The sequence below is a fragment of the Eriocheir sinensis genome, chromosome 8, assembly GCF_024679095.1.
Source record: "Eriocheir sinensis breed Jianghai 21 chromosome 8, ASM2467909v1, whole genome shotgun sequence".
Classification (NCBI taxonomy): domain Eukaryota; kingdom Metazoa; phylum Arthropoda; class Malacostraca; order Decapoda; family Varunidae; genus Eriocheir; species Eriocheir sinensis.
In genome coordinates, this window is record NC_066516.1 from 23,082,602 (window position 1) to 23,102,701 (window position 20,100).

At 43.5% G+C, this 20,100-nt stretch overlaps 1 protein-coding gene across 8 annotated transcripts in view; it reads left to right on the forward strand.

Moving 5' to 3' along the window:
- Positions 1-20,100, forward strand: part of LOC126995711 (endothelial PAS domain-containing protein 1-like) — a 280,018-nt gene that overhangs the window by 45,883 nt on the left and 214,035 nt on the right. The window contains exons 1-2 of one of the 8 annotated variants that reach the window (XM_050855538.1): positions 4,414-4,541; positions 5,168-5,447. The exons of 5 other annotated variants lie outside the window; for them this stretch is intronic. In XM_050855538.1, coding sequence (XP_050711495.1) covers positions 5,359-5,447 — 89 coding nt within the window. In that variant the 5' untranslated portion in view covers positions 4,414-4,541; positions 5,168-5,358. 2 more of the 8 variants (XM_050855540.1, XM_050855539.1) reach the window with 2 other exon arrangements.

Sequence of the window (20,100 nt, forward strand, 5' to 3'; positions counted from 1 at the left end):
TAAAGCATTGCCACATACGACTTGGAGAGAGAGAACAGTTAGGTTATGTTTGGTTTGTGTTTGTTTTCTTTCTTCTCAGTGTTCCCGTTTAAATGTTTTGTGGTGTGTTTATCTTGTGTTTTATTTGTTATTCTGTTTTCTTTTTTTATTGTATGTTGTTGTTTTTTCTTGGTTTCTCGTGTTTTCATTTAGGAAGCGAAGGGAAGAGGGACAGAAAGCCGGCGTGGATAGACCAATGCCATATACGACTTGCAGAGAGGAAACTGTTTATCCTTTTCCTGTTATGTGTTGCACCCCCAAGCAATCCTGCGTATCCCCTTACCGTGCGCGTGTGTAAGGCAGGAAGCGAAAGGCAAAAGGACAACTAGACGGATAAAGCAGCTCCACATACGACTTGCAAAGAAAACTGTACATCCTTTTCCTCTTATATATAGAACTCCAAACAGTCCTTTATATCGCCTCACCAGCTGTGTGTGTACACAATGGAACACAAAGGAAGAACAAACAACAGCAGACCTGCTGGTCCTTACGAGGTTGTTTGTGACAAGCTACACTAACTATCTAATCAAAGGTGGAAGATGAAGGACAGCAAAGGCGAATCCAGCCAAAGCTGGCAGGAAAGGAAAAAGAACCATGCAGCATGGAAAAACTGCATGGAAATTATGTAGGAAAGAGGAAAGAACTACCACTAACCGGGCGATAAAAGCGGACAAGGACACCAGTATTCGAAAGAACTTAACGTTATTACGACAATGAGTAATATCTTAGTTGCTGGTTGGATTCAAAACACTTGTCTAATCTATTCTTGAAGGCCGTAACTGTTGTACTCATCTTAGACTCGACCTAGAGAGAGAGAGAGAGAGAGAGAGAGAGAGAGAGAGAGAGAGAGAGAGAGAGAGAGATGTATATATACGTTTCCTTTGTTTTATATAGCACTCCAAACAGTCCTGCATATCTCCTCACCAACTTCTGTGCGTGCGTCAGGCAGGAAACGAAAGGGAGAGGGTCAGAAAGACGGATGAGTTAATTTCGCGTACTACTTGAAGAGTGAGAGAGAATTAGCTGCCATATATAGCATTCCAGTCAGTCCTGTATATCGCCTAACGAACTGATACGCGAGTCTTAGGCAGGAAGCGAAAGGCAGAGGGACAGAATGAGATCAATAAAGCAATGCCAGTTCGATAACGCTTCATTTCCGGTTCTTCAACTGTAGCACTTCAAGCAGCTCTGTTTGTCGCCTTGCCATTGTTGTTGGGGGAGAGGTGGGGAGGGGGGACAGAAGGAAGGAAATGGAAGGGGCAGGGTAGTGGAGGAGTGAGACCCAGTGGAGGACCGGAGGGGAGGGAAAGGTTGTGGAGGAGGGGGGAGCAGGGGGAAGGTAGTTGAGGAGAGGGGTCCGAGAAGAGGGATTTAGAGGAGGGGAGGGGAGGGAAGGGGAAAGGTAGTGAGGTGAATGGAGGGAGATGGGGAAGGTAGTGGAGGAGGAGGGGAGGGGAGGGAAAGGTAGTGGAAAGGGTAATGGGAGAAGGAGGGAGGAAGGATAGTGGAGGAGGAAGGGGGAAGGAGAAGCGTAGTGGAGGAGGAGGAGAAAGGGGAAAGGAAGTGGAGAAGGAGTGGAAGGGGAAAAAGAAGTGGCGGAGGGGAGGGAAGGGAAACGAAGTAGTGGAGGGGAGGGGAGGGGAAGGCAGTGAAAGGCGGAAGGACAGGCAGAAGAAAGGAGGTGGATGAAAAGAACCGCAGCTATGGATGTCTGACCGAATCTAACGGGGGTAAGTGAGAGGAATGCGTAATTGGGAGAAAGCGAGAGAGAGAGAGAGAGAGAGAGGGGGGGGGCGTTCCTAACCCTCATAATCGTATTTCAGTACTTCGTTACATAAGCTGAAGTTCATTTTTATGGTCTCTCTCTCTCTCTCTCAACTCATTGTCTTACTGATATGACCTTGTGGGTGCATGAGGCGACGGTCAGTGCTAGAATGGGTACAGCGAGGCGCTAACCACGAGGCTCAGGTGATCGGTGCTAGAATGGGTTCAACGAGGCTGCAGTGGGTATAGAATGGAACGAGTCAGTGCTACAGGTGTCTTTTGGTACGGTTTTTAAGTACGGTTGGGGGTGTTATGGTACGATATTTGTAGTGGTGTGTATCAATTTAACCCGGTTGCAGCGACGAACCAAATTTGTGGCTTTACCATGTACCAGCGATGGGCCAAATTTCTGCCACGATTTAAACTTCCCAAAATAGATGATGCATAAACTGATCACATATGCGTTGATATATATTATGAAATGGTTTGCGTGAGTGATGATTCTTTCTCATTATTTTGCTTAGAGGGGCCTAACCTAACCTAACCTAACCTAACCTAACCTAACCTAACCTAACCTAAGAAACATGATCCCTGCAACTACCGGGTTAAGTAATGATGTGAGGATGGATAAAGTGAAGAGGAAGGCGTGGGCGAGGCGTGGTAGGAGGAGAACACACGAATATAATTAGAAAAAAGGGAGAGATAAGAGATGGGAGGAGATAATGATTCTATATCGCGGTTGGTCTATCATTCCTCTCATATCACATTTATTATTATTCTTGTTATATCATTATTCTTTTTGTTATTGTTATTGTTTTGATTATTATAAGTATAGTATTCAAGCATTTAAAGTACAAGACGAAACATATTAATCCTCCTATAATTCCTTCCCCTCCTGTCTCTGTCCGGCATATGACCACATGTTGCGCCGACTAAACGAAACTTTCCAACTTTCCTCTCGTTTTATTTGTATTATTGTTATTCTTATTTAAGTACAAGACGAAACATTAATTTCTCCTATAACTCCATCCCCTCCTGTCTCTGTCCGGCATATGACCACATGTTGCGCCGACTAAACGAAACTTTCCAACTTTCCTCTCGTTTTATTTGTATTATTGTTGTTGTTATTGTGTTATTGTTATTGTTTTGATTACCATAAGTATAGTATTCAAGCATTTAGAGGACAAGACGATATATATTACTCTCGAAGGCATTCATGTCTGATTAGAGTCTTATTGAAATTTGCCAGGTAAAATAAACACTTTAACCACAGAAATCAAATAAGAGAAAGATTTATTTATTATCATCTTTACTCTTACTTTTATTACTATTATTTTGTCTTTGGTACTGTTGCTGTTCTTCTTATTCTTCTTATTATCATTGTTATTCTTTTTAATCTGGTACGTTTCTCTGGACTAGTTTGGTTCTGCACTCTCAGATTTGATGTAGCAACCTTGTGTGCTTCTATTAATGGCAAGGGTACTGGGGGAGGGAGGGTCGAGGAACTTGTGATGCAGTGGGTGTAGGGAAAGACGGCGCCTGCAACTGACTTAGAGAGAGAGAGAGAGAGAGAGAGAGAGAGAGAGAGAGAGAGAGAGAGAGAGAGAGAGAGAGAGGGGAACGGAAGGAAAAGGGAGAGGAAAGGAAGGGAAACAAAGGAAGGAAGATGAAGGGGAGGGAAGGGAAATGAAAGGAAGGGAAAGTAGAGAAGAGGAAGGGGGGTAAGGGAAATGAAAGGAAGGAAAAGTAAAGGAAAGAAAGGAAGGAAGAGGAAGGGGAGGGAAGGGAAAAGAAAGGAAGGGAAGGGAAAGGAAGGGGTCACGGGAAATGCACACGTGTTCAGAATCTAATCTCACTTTGCATGTCTTTTTTTTTTTTTCATTTCCCTCCGATTTCTCAATTTTACGTATTTTTCTTTTCATCTATCAGTCTCCGCTACGATAAAACTACATCTCTGCGTTGATTAATCTTCTGCATGGACGTTCATTTAATCAAGAAGGGCAAATATGAGAGATGACCAAGGCCGAAGAAAAAAAGGGCAAAGAAAATAAAAGGCAGACTTCTTTTATGTCTGTTTTGAACCTTTCCTGCCAGCGTGTGTGTCTGCCATGTATGTGCAGTGGGACGGAGGAAGGATGGAGTGAAAGGGAGAGGCGGGATAATGGCACAAGATGGAGATTCGCGCGTGTGTGTGTGTGTGTGTGTGTGTGTAGTGACGGACGAAGACAGCTAAGGCGGAGTGAGATTAGGACTTGCGACTTAACCTCATTTTGCTTGGAGCTATATTATGCTTGTGTGCAAACTGGGAGAGGGAAGGGAACGAGGGGAGGAGAAGGGGAAGGGGTCAGGGAAGGGAAGAGGGGAAGGTACTAGAGAAAGGGGACAAGAAGGGGAAAGGAGTTGACAGCGACAGACAGACAGGATGGAGGGGCGGGGGGCAGGGGGGAGAAACTGTGGTGATGGGGAACATTTATAAACACAGATGATACTATTTAGCGGGGCTGCACACGTGGATATATCTGTGAGTGAAGAGGAGGGGGGAGGGGGTGAGGGGAGGAGAGACTAATGGGAATAGAGGATTGAGGGGATGGTGGTGGTGGTGGTGATGGATGGCGGTGTGGTGGTGGTGGTGGTGTTGGCAACGCTGGTGGTAGCTGGTGCCTCGCTCGTTCTGGCCACGCCGCCTCACCACCACCACCATCACCACCGCTGTCAGTTGGAGTCTGGTTTGCCGCTAGGTGGGTCGCGTCACTGCCCATTCATCTCCCTTCTACCTGTCCCCGGCGGCGCCCCTCAAGGCCGGCACGTCAGCACAGCACAGGGGACACTCTGCACGCCGCGGCAACCTCCTCCTGACGCTCCGAGTGCAATATTTAACAAGTTAGAGAGAGGAGAGACAGAAAGGCGTATCCCTCTCGTCCCTCTCGTGGCACAGTGCTGGTGGTGGTGCGAGGTGGTGCCTGGGCCGACCTTGGGGAGGAGGGGGGGGGGGGGCAGTGCAATGGGGAGGAGAGAGAGGCAAACGGGGGACTTGTATATACCTCACCCCGGGGATTGGTGATTGTGTTTGTGTGTTTGTTTGTGTGTATGTGTGTGTGTGTTTAAGCTTCCCCACTGCTTTTATTCTTGAACTGAGGAAGGGAAGAGATTTGGAGCGTAAACACATTGCCTTCTTCCCCTTCCTCCTCTCCACCCCCTCCCCAAACTCTCTCTCTCTCTCTCTCTCTCTCTCTCTCTCTCTCTCTCTCTCTCTCTCTCTCCGTTAAATTTGAGACCAAACAAGAAAAAAACGTAACTTCTCTCTATCTATCATCTATCTATCTATCTATCCATCTATCTCCATCTATCTATCACTCCATTTCAGGCAAAGCAAACCAAAGCAAAAAATTATCGTGTAACTGAGAGGAAAGGAACATTTTTTAGCCCCGAGATAAGAGATAAAACCGCACGCTGTGACCGAGTGAGTGAGTGCCTTGTGCCGGATTGACCAGTGGTGTGCACCAGTGTGTGTAACCGGGTGGTGGTGCGCCGCGCCTGTAGCAAGCGGCCGCCGCCATGTGTCTGAGGAAGAATTTGGAGGAAGTAGCCGCCCCGAAGAGGAACTTGGGAGGCGTCGGAGGAGGGAAGGTTACCAAGAGCTCGAAGTGAGTACGGAGTGATCTGCTTTTTGCTCTGTTCTTTATCTTTGTCTTATTGTACGGTATTTCCTACTTTTTATCTTTTTTTTATGTATTTACTCAGTTTTTTTTACTATATTTACTCAGTTTTTTTTAACTATATTTACTCTGTTTCCTCCACTTGTTGTTGCATCTTGTTTTCATTATCTTCCTTTTCTCTCTCTCTTTATTTCTTCTGTTTACACCTTTGCATCCTATTTTTAAACGTTTCTCTCCTTTCTTTCGCCCGTTCCTCTTTTTTTCTCACTGTATTTTCTCTTATGATTAGTCTTATTTGCATTCTGATTTTAACCTTTCTTCCTCTTCTTTTTCATCTTTTCCTCTTCTTTTTCTTACTATACTTTCTCATATGTATGCTTCACTCCTATTTGCATCCTCTATTTTAACCTTTCTTCCTTCTTTTCTTCACTTTCTTCCTCTTTTCTTTTCTTACTTTACTTCGTCCATTTACTTCACTCCTCTTTGCATCCCTTATTTTAGTCTCCCTTCTTTTCTTCAAGTTCTCCTTTTCCTTTTCTTACTTCCTCTCTTGTATTTCAATCCTCATTACATCCATTCATTCAACTTTCCTTCCTCCTCTGTTTCTCAATTTTCCACATTTTCCCATCTCCTTGTTTTTTCCTTTATTTTGTTTTTTCTCGTACGTATTTTGTCAATTGCGAGCACCAGAGGTAAGATTACTCCGCGTCCTCTTTATCTGTCCATTTCCTCCTCCTCCTCCTCCTCCTCCTCTTCACTCTTTCCCTCTTTTCTTCAACCACTTCCTCTTATGTAATTCACTTCCCGTTGCAACACTTGTAACGCCAGTTGTCAGTAACGGGGCACCAGATGGATGATTTTTCCCATTCCACTTCCTCCTTCACTTCTCTTTCTCCTGTTTTCTTTACTGTTCTGTCGCTTTTGTACTTCATTCATCTTTTTTTTTATCATTCTTTCGCCCTATTTACTTTTTTTTTCCTACCATAATTTCTCTAGTATTTCAATCGCTTTTTTTTTTTTACCTTCTCTATTTCACTTTCTCCCACATTTTTCCTACTCTACTTCCTGTTTTGTTTTGTTTTTCATTATTTTTATCGTACGTATTTTGTCATTTGCGTTATTCTATTGGTTCTCGGCACGGGAAGCAAATACTAGGAAGAGCCTAATGTTAGTAAAAGGACTTCATCATCATCATCATCATCATCATCATCATCATTGCTACCTCCTCTTTTTTTTTCCTTTTTTTCTTACTAATAAAATTTCCCCATTTACTTACTTCACTCCTCTTTGCATCCTTTTTTCAGCCTTCCTTCTGTTCTTCAATTTCTCCTCTTCTTTTTCTTACTTTACTTCCCTTCGCTTCCTCCTTCGTGCGATACCTCTTCTGTTCATTCCTTTGTTATTGTTGTTAGTGGTAGTAATGGGGGCGGGGGGGGGGGCGGGGGCAAGGGAGCTGAAGGTAATAACGTGAACTAGCAAGGAGAAATAACGTACAATCATCGTTTTCTTATCGTATTGTACTTCCCTTCGTGTTCCCTTAGTCATAGTCTCTCTCTCTCTCTCTCTCTCTCTCTCTCTCTCTCTCTCTCTCTCTCTCCAACCAACAGTTTTTTTTACCCTACTCCTACTTTTTCCCTTTCTTCTTCTTCTTCTCCCTCTTCTTCTTCTTTAATGTCTTTGATCCTGCTTCCCTTCCTTATCAATTTCTCCACTTCACTGACCTTCCTTTCATCCCCCTTCTTCCCCCTTTTCTTTCCACTTTTGCTCCTATCCTCCCTGATTCCCTGTCTTGCTCAACATGATATAACGTTATCCCCGTCCCCCACTTCGATACCCCACTAATGAAAATACCGACCTGAACCTCATAAGTGATTGGACTAGGCCTATTTCAGCTTTCTTTATCATCCATGTTTTGCTTCATGCGTCATACCTCACCTTGCGTATCTTAACTTCCCTCAGCTCACCGTCAATTATTTTACTTTGTCGTATGTTACCTTAGCTTACCTTGAATTACCTTACCTTACCTTATCTTACCCTACTGTATCTTACCATAACTTCACCTAGCTCACCCAAACTTATGTTGTCTTACCTTACCTTGAATTACCTTACCTTAGTTTACCTTGAATTACCTTACCTTACCTTACCTTACCCTACTGTATCTTACCATAACTTTACCTAGCTCACCTAAACTTATGCTATCTTACCTTACCTTGAATCACCTTACCTTACCTTACTTTATCTTACCCTACTGTATCTTACCCTAACTTTACCCAACTCACCTAAACTTATGTTATCTTACCTTACCTTACTCTACCTTACCCTAACTTTACCTAACTCACCTAAACTTATCTATGTTATCTTACCTTACCTTACCACACTTCACCTTACCTTCTCCTAGCTTGCCATAAATTCTCTAACCTAATATTGCGTCACCTTACCTTACCTTAACTTACCCTATCTTACCCTAGCTTGCCTTAAATTACCTTGCCTTACCCGACCTTACCTAACAACCACTTTATCTTCATTTACCTTGCATTACCATGACCCTACGCAACTTTACCTTACCTTTCCTTACCCAACACGCATAACCTTACCTCACCTTACCTTACCTTACCCAACACGCATAACCTTACCTCACCTTAAAACCTCGTTACCTTACCTTACCTTACCTTTCGTCGCTGGGCTCATCTTTCATCTTAAAACCTCGTTACCTTACCTTACCTTACCTTCCGTTGCTGGGCTCATCTTACATCCTCTGCCTCGTCTCAAGCGTTCAGAGGGACCTTCATACACGTGTCGTAAGCGAGGGTGATGTCAGCGAGGGGAAGTCAGCTGTTTACAAGGGACTGGGGAAAGGACGGAAAGGAAGGGACAAACAGGAGAGCTGACCATGTGTTATCACCGCTTCTCTCTCTCTCTCTCTCTCTCTCTCTCTCTCTGTAATAAAAGGCTTTGTATCTTTGAGGATTGTCTGTTTAAATCTCTTATTGAACTTTTTATCACAGATTATTAAGGTTCATGACGGCAGCGGGCGCGTAATTCCTAATAGAGGGATTATTTGGGGGGATGGGGCTGGTGGTGATGGTGGTGGTGGTAATGGTGGTGGTGGTGGTGGTGGTTGAGAAGGGATCTGCCAACTCCATTCGGGCATTTGTGGCAACTCTTGCAGTGCCACAAAAAATGTTCTTGCAGTAACGAGAACCACTCTTCCTCCTCCTCCTCCTCCTCCTCCTCCTTTTCCTCGCATCCTCCTCTTTTTAACAATTTGCCACACCCACCAAGGACGAAGAATGGTACAAACACATTAAATTTTGCTCTCTCTCTCTCTCTCACACACACACACACACACACACACACACACACAGACACACACACACACACACACACACACACACACACACACACACACACACACACACAGCTCACACTCAACGGTCACAGTTTCCACATGTTGGTTTATCAATTATGTTTGTTTGTTGATAGTAATTCTTTCCTTCCGCCAAGCAAGCATGTTTATTTAAGAGAGCAGTGTCCTCTCTCCCTCCCTTTCCCTCCCTCTCTTTCCCTCCCTCCCTTTCCCTCCCTCCCTCTCCCTCCCTCATGTTGTTGTATTTGTCTAATGTTTGGTTTCATATGTTTTCATCACGACTCAATACAATCCAGAAACCACTCGCACACAGTCCAGAGATTCCTTGTATTCTCAAACGCATTCTGCTCCCCAAACAAATATTTCCTTAGCCCACAAACTAAATTAACTATTTTTTCATTAGTACTTTTCACATTCATGGTGTCTAACTATCATTAACCTCATAAAACTGGTACCCTTGGAAATACCTACAACCTCTACGAAACCCAAATCAAATGTGTGTCAAGCCTCGGAATGTTGGCGACTTTGGGAAGGGAAGGAAGTTAATAAATGTAGGTAGGGAGAGAGAAGAAAATAGAAGGTAGCTTACGGGGGACGAAGGGAGGGAGAGGAGAGATGAGGGAGGAGAGGAAAAAGAGGAAGGGGAAAGGAGTAAGAGGAAAAAGATGAAGGATACAGAGAGAAAGGAAAGAAGGGGAAAGGAGTAAGAGATGAACAGAGGAAATAATGGATAGGAGAGAAAGGGAAGCAGAAAAACAAGGAAAACAGAGAAGAATGAAGTGGAGTAGGGGAAAGGAGGAAGAGGAGAAAGAGGAAGATGGAGAGAAAGAAAGAAGAGGAAAGGAGTAAGAGATGAACAGAGGAAATAATGGATAGGAGAGAAGAGAAAGGGAAGCAGAAAAACAAGGAAAAGAGAGAAGAATGAAGTGGAGAAGGGGAAAGGAGGAAGAGGAGAAAGAGGAAGATGGAGAGAAAGAAAGAAGAGGAAAGGAGTAAGAGATGAACAGAGGAAATAATGGATAGGAGAGAAGAGAAAGGGAAACAGAGAAGGATGAAGAGAGAATGGAGGAGAGGGTAGCCTGGTCTTGTCTCCTCCCCACCACCCTGTTTCCAGTTTTTAGGTATTCTTGGGGACCTTTAACCTGGACCTTTAAACCCTATACAACACTATGCATATAATATCTATACGGGAGTCCGGGCGAAGCGTTAAAGGGTGGCGTTGGTTTTCGGTTCTGACTCGTGTTTGGTGTGGTGGTGTCCTACGCATGTATGTTTGTTCGTGTGTGCGTTGCCGGCTGTTTCGTCATTCTGCGTCTCGTCCAGCAGTTGTCGGCGGCGCAGCAAAAAGTTGTCGGCCCTCACCAGGTGTCTTTTTTTTTTTTTCTATTTATGAGACGCTTACCTGTGCTCTTCCACCCTCCCTCCTCCTCCTCCTCCTCCTCAAATATATTAAGAATTCCACTTATTTTGTATATTTATTTTTGTCCACATTTGTTACTTATTTTAACGTTTTAACTCATCCAGTTTTTCTGTTTATTCCTCCTCCTCCTCCTCCTCCTCCTCCTCCTCAAATACATTAAGAATTCCATTTGTGTAATTTTTTTCCGTCTACCTTTAACGCTTTTTTTTTTCTTTTTTTTTTACTCCGCTTCTTCGTAAATCCTCCTCCTCCTCCAGTAATTCCGTATAATTCCACTTATTTTGTGGAATTTTACATACATATGACGCACAGGCGGACTCCTACCCCCCCTCCCTCCACCTTCGACTCCTTTTATCGATAATATGGACAGTGTCAGGGTTAGGGCACAGGGGAAGGGGAGGGGGACTGCTAAGGGGGAAGGAGCACAGGGGCAGCACAGGTGGAGAGGGGGAAGTGTGGAATCTCGGTGAAAGGTGAAGGAGTGGCGGAAAACAGCGGTGAATGGAGGAGGGTAGGTAAAAGGGGGGTGAGTTTGGTGTACTGGGTGAGGGTTGTTGGTTGACTGGGTGGGGGTTGGTGGTTGACTGGGTGGGGGTTTGTTGATGGGGTGGTGTCGGTGAACGGGAGTGAGATTGGTGGATTATGGATTGGGGTTGTCTTGAAAAACCTTAGTGGAGGAGGAAAGGGGTGAGGTGGGGTTGGTGGACTAGGATTGGGTTGGTGGGTGGAGTAGTGAGTGGACGGGGAGGTTGGGTGGTGGATTTGGGTATGGTTGGCAGAAGTGAGTGGGAGGGGTTGATGTGGTGGAAGTCTTAAGAAAAAAAAAGATTGTGGAGGAGTTAAGGTGATTGCCTGAAGACGGAAGGAGGGCGGTGGTAGAAAGTAGAGGTTGTGGCCAGGAGGAGGTGCGGAGGACGTGTGGGGTGTGGGGGGGGTGCATTGGGGTATGGTTCGCAGAAGTTAGTAAGGTTGATGGACTGAGTGGGGTTGGCGGCGGTCTTCAAAAAAACGGTAGTGGAAGAGGAAAGAGGCAGAGGGGGTGGTAGAAAGTGGAGGGAGGGAGTGGCCTGGGGGAACAGTGGTGGAGGGCGAGGGAGCAGCCAGACGCGTTGCGCAAGGTACCTGCGTCATAGCCAACACCTGTGGGCGCATCGTAAATGAGCTATGACACTGGGCAAATTTTCCGTGGATCTTCAGTCAAACCACGATTTCCGCTAGCGTGGGCCTCATTTGTTTCTTGTTATTGTTGCTGATGATGATGGTGAGTAATATCGTCGTCCTTCGGTGAAATCTACCGTAGCTTTGAAAGATCGTGGACACGTCAGAAAACCACGGAAATATCAGAACCACGCCAGCGGAAATCGTGGTTTGACTGAAGATCCACGGAAAATTTGCCCAGTGTAATAGCCCCTTAAGGAAGAGTGTGTTCAGGCCCACGTGTCTTCCTGCTCTACCTGTACCTCCTGTTTGTGACGTGATTGTGGATCTTACTTTTTTTCTTTTCTTACAGCAAAGGCGACAGTTCAAGGGGGTAAAGAAAGAGGAAAACAATAATGAAAAAAAAAAAAAGCCCGCTACTTACTGCTCCTGAATAGAGTACAGAGGAGTGGCCAAAAAGAGAGGTCAATTTCGGGAGGAGAGGTTACTTACTTGCTTACTCGCCTCTCACGTCCTGGTGGCTGCCCTTACTTGCTGGCTTACTCGTCTTTTGCGTCTTGGTATCCATGAAGTTCATTTTTATCAATACACAGTTAATTACGGTAGCTTTTGTTATACGCGTGAGATGAAGTTCCCGTGTTTCAAACATTATTTCCTCCACAAGAATAGTGTTGGTGTGCGTTAATATAGGCGAAACGCGTAAACCGTAACATTGATTCTTACATCGCGTTCTTAACCCTCCACCCTTAAAAAAAACGCTTGATCAAAACTCGCATAAAACAAGCGGTACCTTTGTTCTTTCCTGCGGTTTATCACATATTATTCTCTTATTTTTTTTACAGTAAAGGAAACAGCTTAAAAAAAAAATAAACTAATCGCTTCTGTAAAAAGAGGATAGCTGTGAGTGGCCAAAAGTGGGGTTATTTATTTATTTATTCATTTATTTTTGCATCAGAGGACACGGCTCAGGGTATTAACAAGAGTACAAAAAAAAAAAGCCCGCTACTCGCTCCTACGGTTGCAGAGTTGTCTCGAGGCTCCCCTTTTAAAGATTTCAACATTGATGGATGGTCTGGTCTCCTCACACCCTTCTCCACGTTAACCAGCTGTTCTTAGGTAGCGGGTCCATGTTTTGTCAGGTTTTATGGCCGGCATCCTGGGGCGCTAACCCTCTCCTCCACGTCCTGGTCAGACACGGCGGCAGAGGTGTCTTGCTGCTCCACTCTATAAAGATTACAACACTGATGGATGGTCTGGTCTCCTCACACCCTTTCCCATGTTACCTAGTAGTTCTTAAGGTAGCGGGTCAGTGTCTCGGAAGTGTTGTGGCTGGCATCCTGGGGCGCTAACCTCTTACACGTAATCCCTGACAGCACTCGTTAAGGGGCCACCGTAGCATAAGGAAGGGTGGCTCAAAGACGATGGTCCGTACTCGCATGGCACTCAACTCATAGGTCAAGGGTGTTAATGAACTTACATCCTGTGCTAGTTCCGTTGCCATTAGCTTTAACATCTCTAATTCTTGACGATATTTAGTGGCAACAAGGGAGAAAATTATAACTTCATTCTGTGTATTTATAATTTTTTAAGAGATTGAGTTGAAATGAAAGAGGTTCAGTGAGTCAGTCTGTAAGGAAAAGCAAGACGAGCGGAGACACTTGACGCATATTTTCCTACGCTAGATTAAAATAGTATACTCCTGTGATGGTTTATAGCATGTTGAATGTGTTATGTGCTGGCAGGAGGGATGTGTAACGTGATGTGCTATTAGGAGTTCTGTTATGTAGTATTGGGGTAATGTGTAGGTAATGTGCTGTTAGGAGTAATGTGTTATGTGGTATTGGGGTGATGTGTAGGTAATCTGCTGTTAGGAGTGATGTGTTATGTGGTGTTAGGAGTGCTCTGTAAAATGCGTATGTTACTGAGGGTCATGTATAATGTGCGTATGTGTTATGTGTTAGGAGTGCTCTGTAAAATGCGTATGTTATTGAAGGATATGTATGATGTGCGTATGATGTGTTATGTGTTGGTAGTGTGCTGTTAGTAGTGTTTTTTTTGTTTTTGTTTTTTTTTGTTGTTGTTAGGAGTGCTCTATAAAGTACGCATGATCTTAGGAGCCATGTGTGATGTGCGTATATATATGTTATGTGTTGGTGGGAGTGATGTCTAGGTAGTGTTGTTTGGAGTTGTGTACCATGTGGTGTTAGGGGTGCTTTGTTACGTTCTTGTGATGTTACGAATCGTGTGTAATGTGCTTGTGATGTTACTAGTCACGCGTGGCTAATTCAGGTAAACAGGAAGTTGATAAAGCGAGGCGGCGAGTGGTTATGTCAGGCGAGAGTCACGAGGAGCCATAGTGATGTAATACTCTCTCTCTCTCTCTGTCTGCCCCTTGCTCTACATGATCTAGTTGTATATGCGTGTGTGTGTGTTTGCTTGTGTACGTGTGTGCGTGCCCGTCATGGCTGAATTAACAAAGGTGTTCTTGGAAGCGACAACGAGGCCATCGCAGCGCATCAAGGGTGGCGGCAGGAGGCGAGGGTCGGGAGGCGGGCGAGGGATTAAGATTACGCGAGTGCCTGGTGATATATAGGATTAAGACTGGTATTATAAGACACACTCGCTTCTCACATGAACTATTTCTAAAGAACAAAGAAGGGATCAAGCGGGTTCTAATGAGTGTTTTTCTAGGTTCATGCTACTGAAGAAGGGTCAAACTACCACCAGGATCATAAAACTACTCCTGGAAATGCTCTAAACTCATACGAAAGCCTTGTCAAATAGGTGGACTTCGGAGACAAAATGTTTTAAAATACGACCCTAAGATTACGTGAGTGCCTGGTGATATATGTAAAGGATTAAGAGCTCATCGACTTACACTTCTTTCATCAAGGAACTAGTAAGAGATCTTTGAAGCTAAGTTTACTAACTTGCTAATTTTCAACCATGCACACCTGGCCCAGACATGTCCATAAAAGATGCCCTGATGTTTCCTCTCAATACTCACCAGCATACAGCATACAGCATCAACAGAATTAAAACATAGAAAATTATATGCAAACGAGATGAGTTGCAAAATTTTTTTATCTCAGCCATGCACACCTTGCCCTGACATGTCCATAAAAGATGCCCTGATGTTTCCTCTCAATACTCACCATCATACAGCATCAACAGAATTAAAACATAGAAGATTATATGCAAACGAGATAAGTTACAAAAAAATATTATCTCAAGCCGTTTCCAGGAAGGCTTTGCGACCCCCACACGATCCTCCCCGACCCCCGAAGGCAAGGGATTAAGATTACGACTGTGCCTGATGTTAATATATACTCAGATTCCCTCGACTGTCACTCTACAGCTAAATTTACTTACATCTTCAGTATATATAGTTAGACTTCAAGCAAGAAATTATTATTATTACTGTATCTAATGTTGTAAAAGATTAAAACTCCATCGACATAAGTCCATCATCAAGGAAGTATTAAGAGGAGCTAAATTTGGCAACCTTTTGAGGCATATTCTTCAGTATAGGTTATGGTAGTGTAAGTGTATTTTACTTTTTTTTTTATAACAAAGGAGACAGCTCAAGGGCACACAAAAAAAGGAAGCAGTAATAAAAAAAAGCCCGCTACTCGCTGCTCCTAAAAAGAATCAAAAGAGGTGGCCGAAAGAGGGGTCAATTTCGTGAGGATGTAAATACTGCAACCATTAGCCACATCACCTCTGTTTACCTGTCTGAAGGAGGATCATGCTTTGCAGTAAGAGAGAATAATTATGTCTGTTTGCTGTGACTAATGTTTGTCAAGGGTGTGTGTGCGTATATGTGTGTGGCGAGACCTTATGATATCGATGCTCTACGTGTATTTGTGTGCATTTAATTTTAGTGGTATGTTCACAAGGTAGAAATATAATCTTTTACCTGTGTTTTTATTTATTTTTTTTTTTTTTTTAGTTTTCTCCTCGTTCTCTTCCTCCTCCTCTTCTTCTTTCTTTTCTTCTCATCTTCTCTTTTTTTTCTTTTCTTTTCTTGTCTCGTCTTGCCTCCTTTGGCTTTAGTGTACCTGAGGCAACAGTTCACCTGGCAAGCATTCATAATCGCAGTATTTACCTGTTTGAAAGATGATCGTGTAATGAGAGTTCTTACAGACTAACTTTCTAAGCCTTTTTATGTCTCGTCAGCCAAAAAAAAATAAAAAAAAAAATCGATCCTACTATGTTAAGAAGAAAAAACTTGCTGTGTTCTTCTCCTCCCTATCTCCTCCTTTCCCATCTTTACACTGTTGGCATCATTTTTGTTCCTTTTCGGTTCATGCATTCTTGTGTCAGTGCTTCCTCCTTCCTTCCTTCCTTCCATAGAATAACGCTAGGAAAGAGAGATTGTCTGTATTTGCTGTGGAGAGACGAGACCTTTTGATATCGATGGTCTACGTGTATGTGTGTGCATTTATTTTTAGTGGTATGTTCACAAGGTATAAATATAATCTTTTACCTGTATTTTTTATTGTAAGGGAAGCAGCTCAAGGGCATAAACAAACTCAAAACTAAAAGTCCCACTAAACATTGCGCCTATAAATGAAAACAGAAGGGTGGGGCCAAAAGAGAGAGATCAGTTTCGGAGGGCGAGGTGTCTTGAATGAGAGTCGGGAATGAGAATTGAGTTTGGGTAATGGAAGATTTTAAAGACTAGTAGCTCTATAGTTAGTTAGTTAGTTAGTTAGTTAGTTAGTTAGTTAGTTTGATAGTTAGTTAGTTAGTTAGATAGTCAGTTAGTTAGTTAGTTAGATAGTTAGTTTGTTTGTTAGTTAATTAGTTAGTTAGTTAGTTAGTCTGTATCTGCTTCAGTATGTTTGTTAAGAAGAGGCGAGATTGCGAATAAACACCCTCTCGCGACACCTAAAAACAACACCTGCTCTGCTTGCTTAACTTAGTAGGGTTGTTGAGGAGCTTATCTACCTGTGAACTATGTGCTATCACGGCCGGGTTGGTTGGGTCATTGCGCCGCCGCCACGCACGCTCCTTTATTAGTTCTCAAGACCACGGCAAGAAACATTTGAACCGCCTATTATTCGGGACAGATAGGAAGACATTTAACACGCCTATTTTTTTATCCGCCCATGTGTGTGTGTGTGTGTGTGTGTGTGTGTGTGTGTGTGTGTGTGTGTGTGTGTATCATCATTGTCATCATTACTAAGCACCTTTTTGGGATTGTAGTCGTCAATATTTTTCTTTGGGAGTGTATGCGGAGTCTATTAGAACAGGGGGGAACCAGGAGGAGGAGGAGAGGAAAGGAGAGGAGAGGAGAGGAGAGGAGAGGAGAGAAGAGAGGAGAGAAGAAAAGAAAAGAGAAGAGAAGGGAAGGGAAGGGAAGGGAAGGGAAGGGAGGGAAGAGAAGAGAAGAGAAGAGAAGAGAAGAGGAGGAGGAAGGGAGAGGAGACAAGACTAGAAAACAAAACAAAACAAAAGAAAAAAAAAGAGAAGAGGAGAGGAGAGGAAGCTAAAAGAGACAAGACGAGAAAAGAAAAGAAAAGAAAAAAAGACAAGAGGAGAAGAGAGAAGGAAGAAGAAGAGGAGGAAACTCATCATCACCATCATCAGCACTTAGACGGAAGGAAAAAAAAATATTGTATCATGATAGAATTAGGGTCATTATTATAAGTCTCTTCCGCTTCCAACATCAACTATTTCTAAAGGTCAAAGAGGGGGTCAGTCGGGTTCTAATGAGTGTTTCTTTGGGTTCATGGTACAGAGGAAGGGTCATATTACCACCAGGGTCATAAAACTACCCCTGGAAATGCCCACAACTCCTATGAAAGCCTTGTCAAATTTGTGTTCTTGGGCGACGAATTGTTTTATAATACGACCATAGGAATCGGAGGAGGCAGCGTCTGGCCACCGGGTGTATTTATAACAAGTCAAGGGGGGAGGGGTGGGAGAAGGGGAAGGGGGGTCTTATCAGCTTCATGTGACTCATCAGGGAGAGAGACATGGAGCTATACTGAAAGAGGGGAGGGAATGATGAGATAGGGGAGAGAAGGGGAAGGAAAGGGTAGCACTGTATGTAGGGTGGGGGGGAGGGTGAGATAGGGGAGAGAAGGGGAAGGAAAGATAGCGCCGTATGTGTGTGTGTGTGTGTGTGTGTGAGAGAGAGAGAGAGAGAGAGAGAGAGAGAGAGAGAGAGAGAGAGAGAGAGAATGCTACGTGGAATGTTAGTCATGCTCCTGAAAATATACACACAAAAATTCACACATACAATGGTGAATGGAAAAAATATGTGTGTGTGTGTGTGTGTGTGTGTGTGTGTGTGTGTGTGTGTGTGTGTGTGTGTGTGTGTGTGTAAAAGTCGTGACGTCTTTGGGAAGGAACCGAGTTGACATACGAGACAAAAGTAAGGAACGCGTAATTTCCCGGGATAGCCCGTCTCTCTCTCTCTCTCTCTCTCTCTCTCTCTCTCTCTCAGGGGGTACTGGCTCAAGGAAACTGGTCTTGCTCCTTATCACCTGACACCTGACTCAGCAGATTTCCCCTTGCATCACATCCCTTCCACCCCTTCTGTCTCTCCTCTTACAGCATCCCTTTCCTTCCCCTCGTTCAGCTCTTCCAAGACATATATATTACTCTTTCTCGGCACACCCATTCTCTGTATCCTAACCTAACATGTCCTGACCTTTCCGCCTCTCCGTCGTATGCTGTTCTAGATATATACACCTTTTTTTCTGTAACCTAACCTACCCCAATCTTATCTAATGTGCCCTAACCTACCCGCTCCTCCCTCTTCATACTGCTCAAGATATGCCCACTCCATCTCTGCTAACCTAACCTAACCTAACCTACCCTAATCTTATCTAATATACCCTAACCTTCCCGCCTCTCCCTCTTCATACTTCTCAAGATATACCCACTCCATCTCTGCTAACCTAACCTAACCTAACCTAACCTAATCTTATCTAATGTGCCCTAACTTCCCCGCCTCTCCCTTTTCATACTTCTCAAGATATACCCACTCCATCTCTGCTAACCTAACCTAACCTAACCTAACCTACCCTAATCTTATCTAATGTGCCCTAACCTTCCCGCCTCTCCCTCTTCATACTGCTCAAGATATGCTCACTCCATCTTTGCTAACCTAACCTAACCTTACCTCTCCTGACCTCTCCTCCCTCTTGATATTGTTCTGGATACATCCCTTCTCTATAGCCCAACCTAATCGTATACCTACCATGACATAACCTTTACATTTCTCCCTTTTTATAGTGTTCTAGATTATATCCAACCCATCTCTTCTAACTTAACCTAACCTAACTTCACCTCTCCTTAGTTCTTTCTCTGTACTGTCAATCGCTCCCGCCTCCTCTCTCTCTCTCTCTCCTTCCTCTTTATAATGTTCATTCATCCTGCCTCAACCTGACCTCAGTGTTTTCCTGGTTCTTGTTTTCTTCTTTCTTTTCATCTGCTTTTGCTTTCCTCGTCTCCTTCCTTTCCCTTTCTTTTTCCTTCCCTTTTCCTGACTTCTATTTACATTTTCCTCCGTTTTTCTTTTTCCTTTTGCTTTCCTGTTCTCTTTTCCTTCATTTTAATTTTCCTTCCTCTTCTCGTTTTCCTTTATTTGTGTTTTCCTTCGTTTTTTTCTTTTTCTTTTTCTCCTTTTTTTCTGTATCATTTTTTCTCCACATTTTTCAGTTTCCTTTCCCTTTCTTTTTCCTTCCCTTTTCCTGACTCTTCTATTTACATTTTCCTTCGTTCTTCTCTTTCCTTTTGCTCTCCTGTTCTCTTTTCCTTCATTTTAATTTTCCTTCCTCTTCTCGTTTTCCTTTATTTGTGACTTCCTTGTTTTTTTCTTTTTCCTTTGTTTTCTCTTTTTTCTTCTGTTTCATTATTTCTCCACATTTTCCATAAAGTATTAGTTCATCTTTGCCTTCTCATTTCCTCTTCTCCTCCTCCTCCTCGTCTTCGCATGACCACCCACAGCCAAGGTCAATGCGTATATTTTCTTCTCTATTAAACTATTCTCCACGTGGCTAAAAGCAATATTGGCGGTGACTCTCCTTCTTCCCTTTGCATTTACATCAATATATTTTAGTTCCTCTTTTCGGGTCGTTGCTTCTCTCTTCCCTCCTGTTTGTTGATCTGTCTTCCAACTGCTCATAAAACCTCTTAATTAAATTCGTGTGAGTGTTAAGTTTTCGCTCTTTCGCTTGTTTTTGTTTTGTTTCTCTGTAATGGTATATCGTTCGCTTCTCTTGTGTTGTATATCTTCTTTGTGTTCTCCATCTTCTCTTAATTAAATGTCTCTCTCTACATTGTTAGGGTTGTGGTATTTTCCCGTTTTGTGTGTTTTATGTGTCTTTGTGTCGGCCCTTCCTCAGTTTTTTTTTGTATCTTTTCATCTCGTCGCTTATGGTTGTAAGGTTGAGTCTGAGGGTGAGAGGGGTGAAGGAAGATGCGTGAGAGGAGAGGGGCGGGGCAAGGGGGCAGAAGGGGAGGAGCGCGGAAAACAGAGGACGGGAATTTACTTCGTCTATACTCTTTCTTATACGTAACATCTATAGCGTGTGTGTGTGTATGTGTGTGTGTGTGTGTGTTCACCCCAGACTGACTCACTTCCGCTTCCAACGAAATAACTGTATATAAAAACCCTGGGAATCACGCTTTTTACTTTTCTTACTCTTTCCCGTCACCGAGCATCTTTACTTTACAAC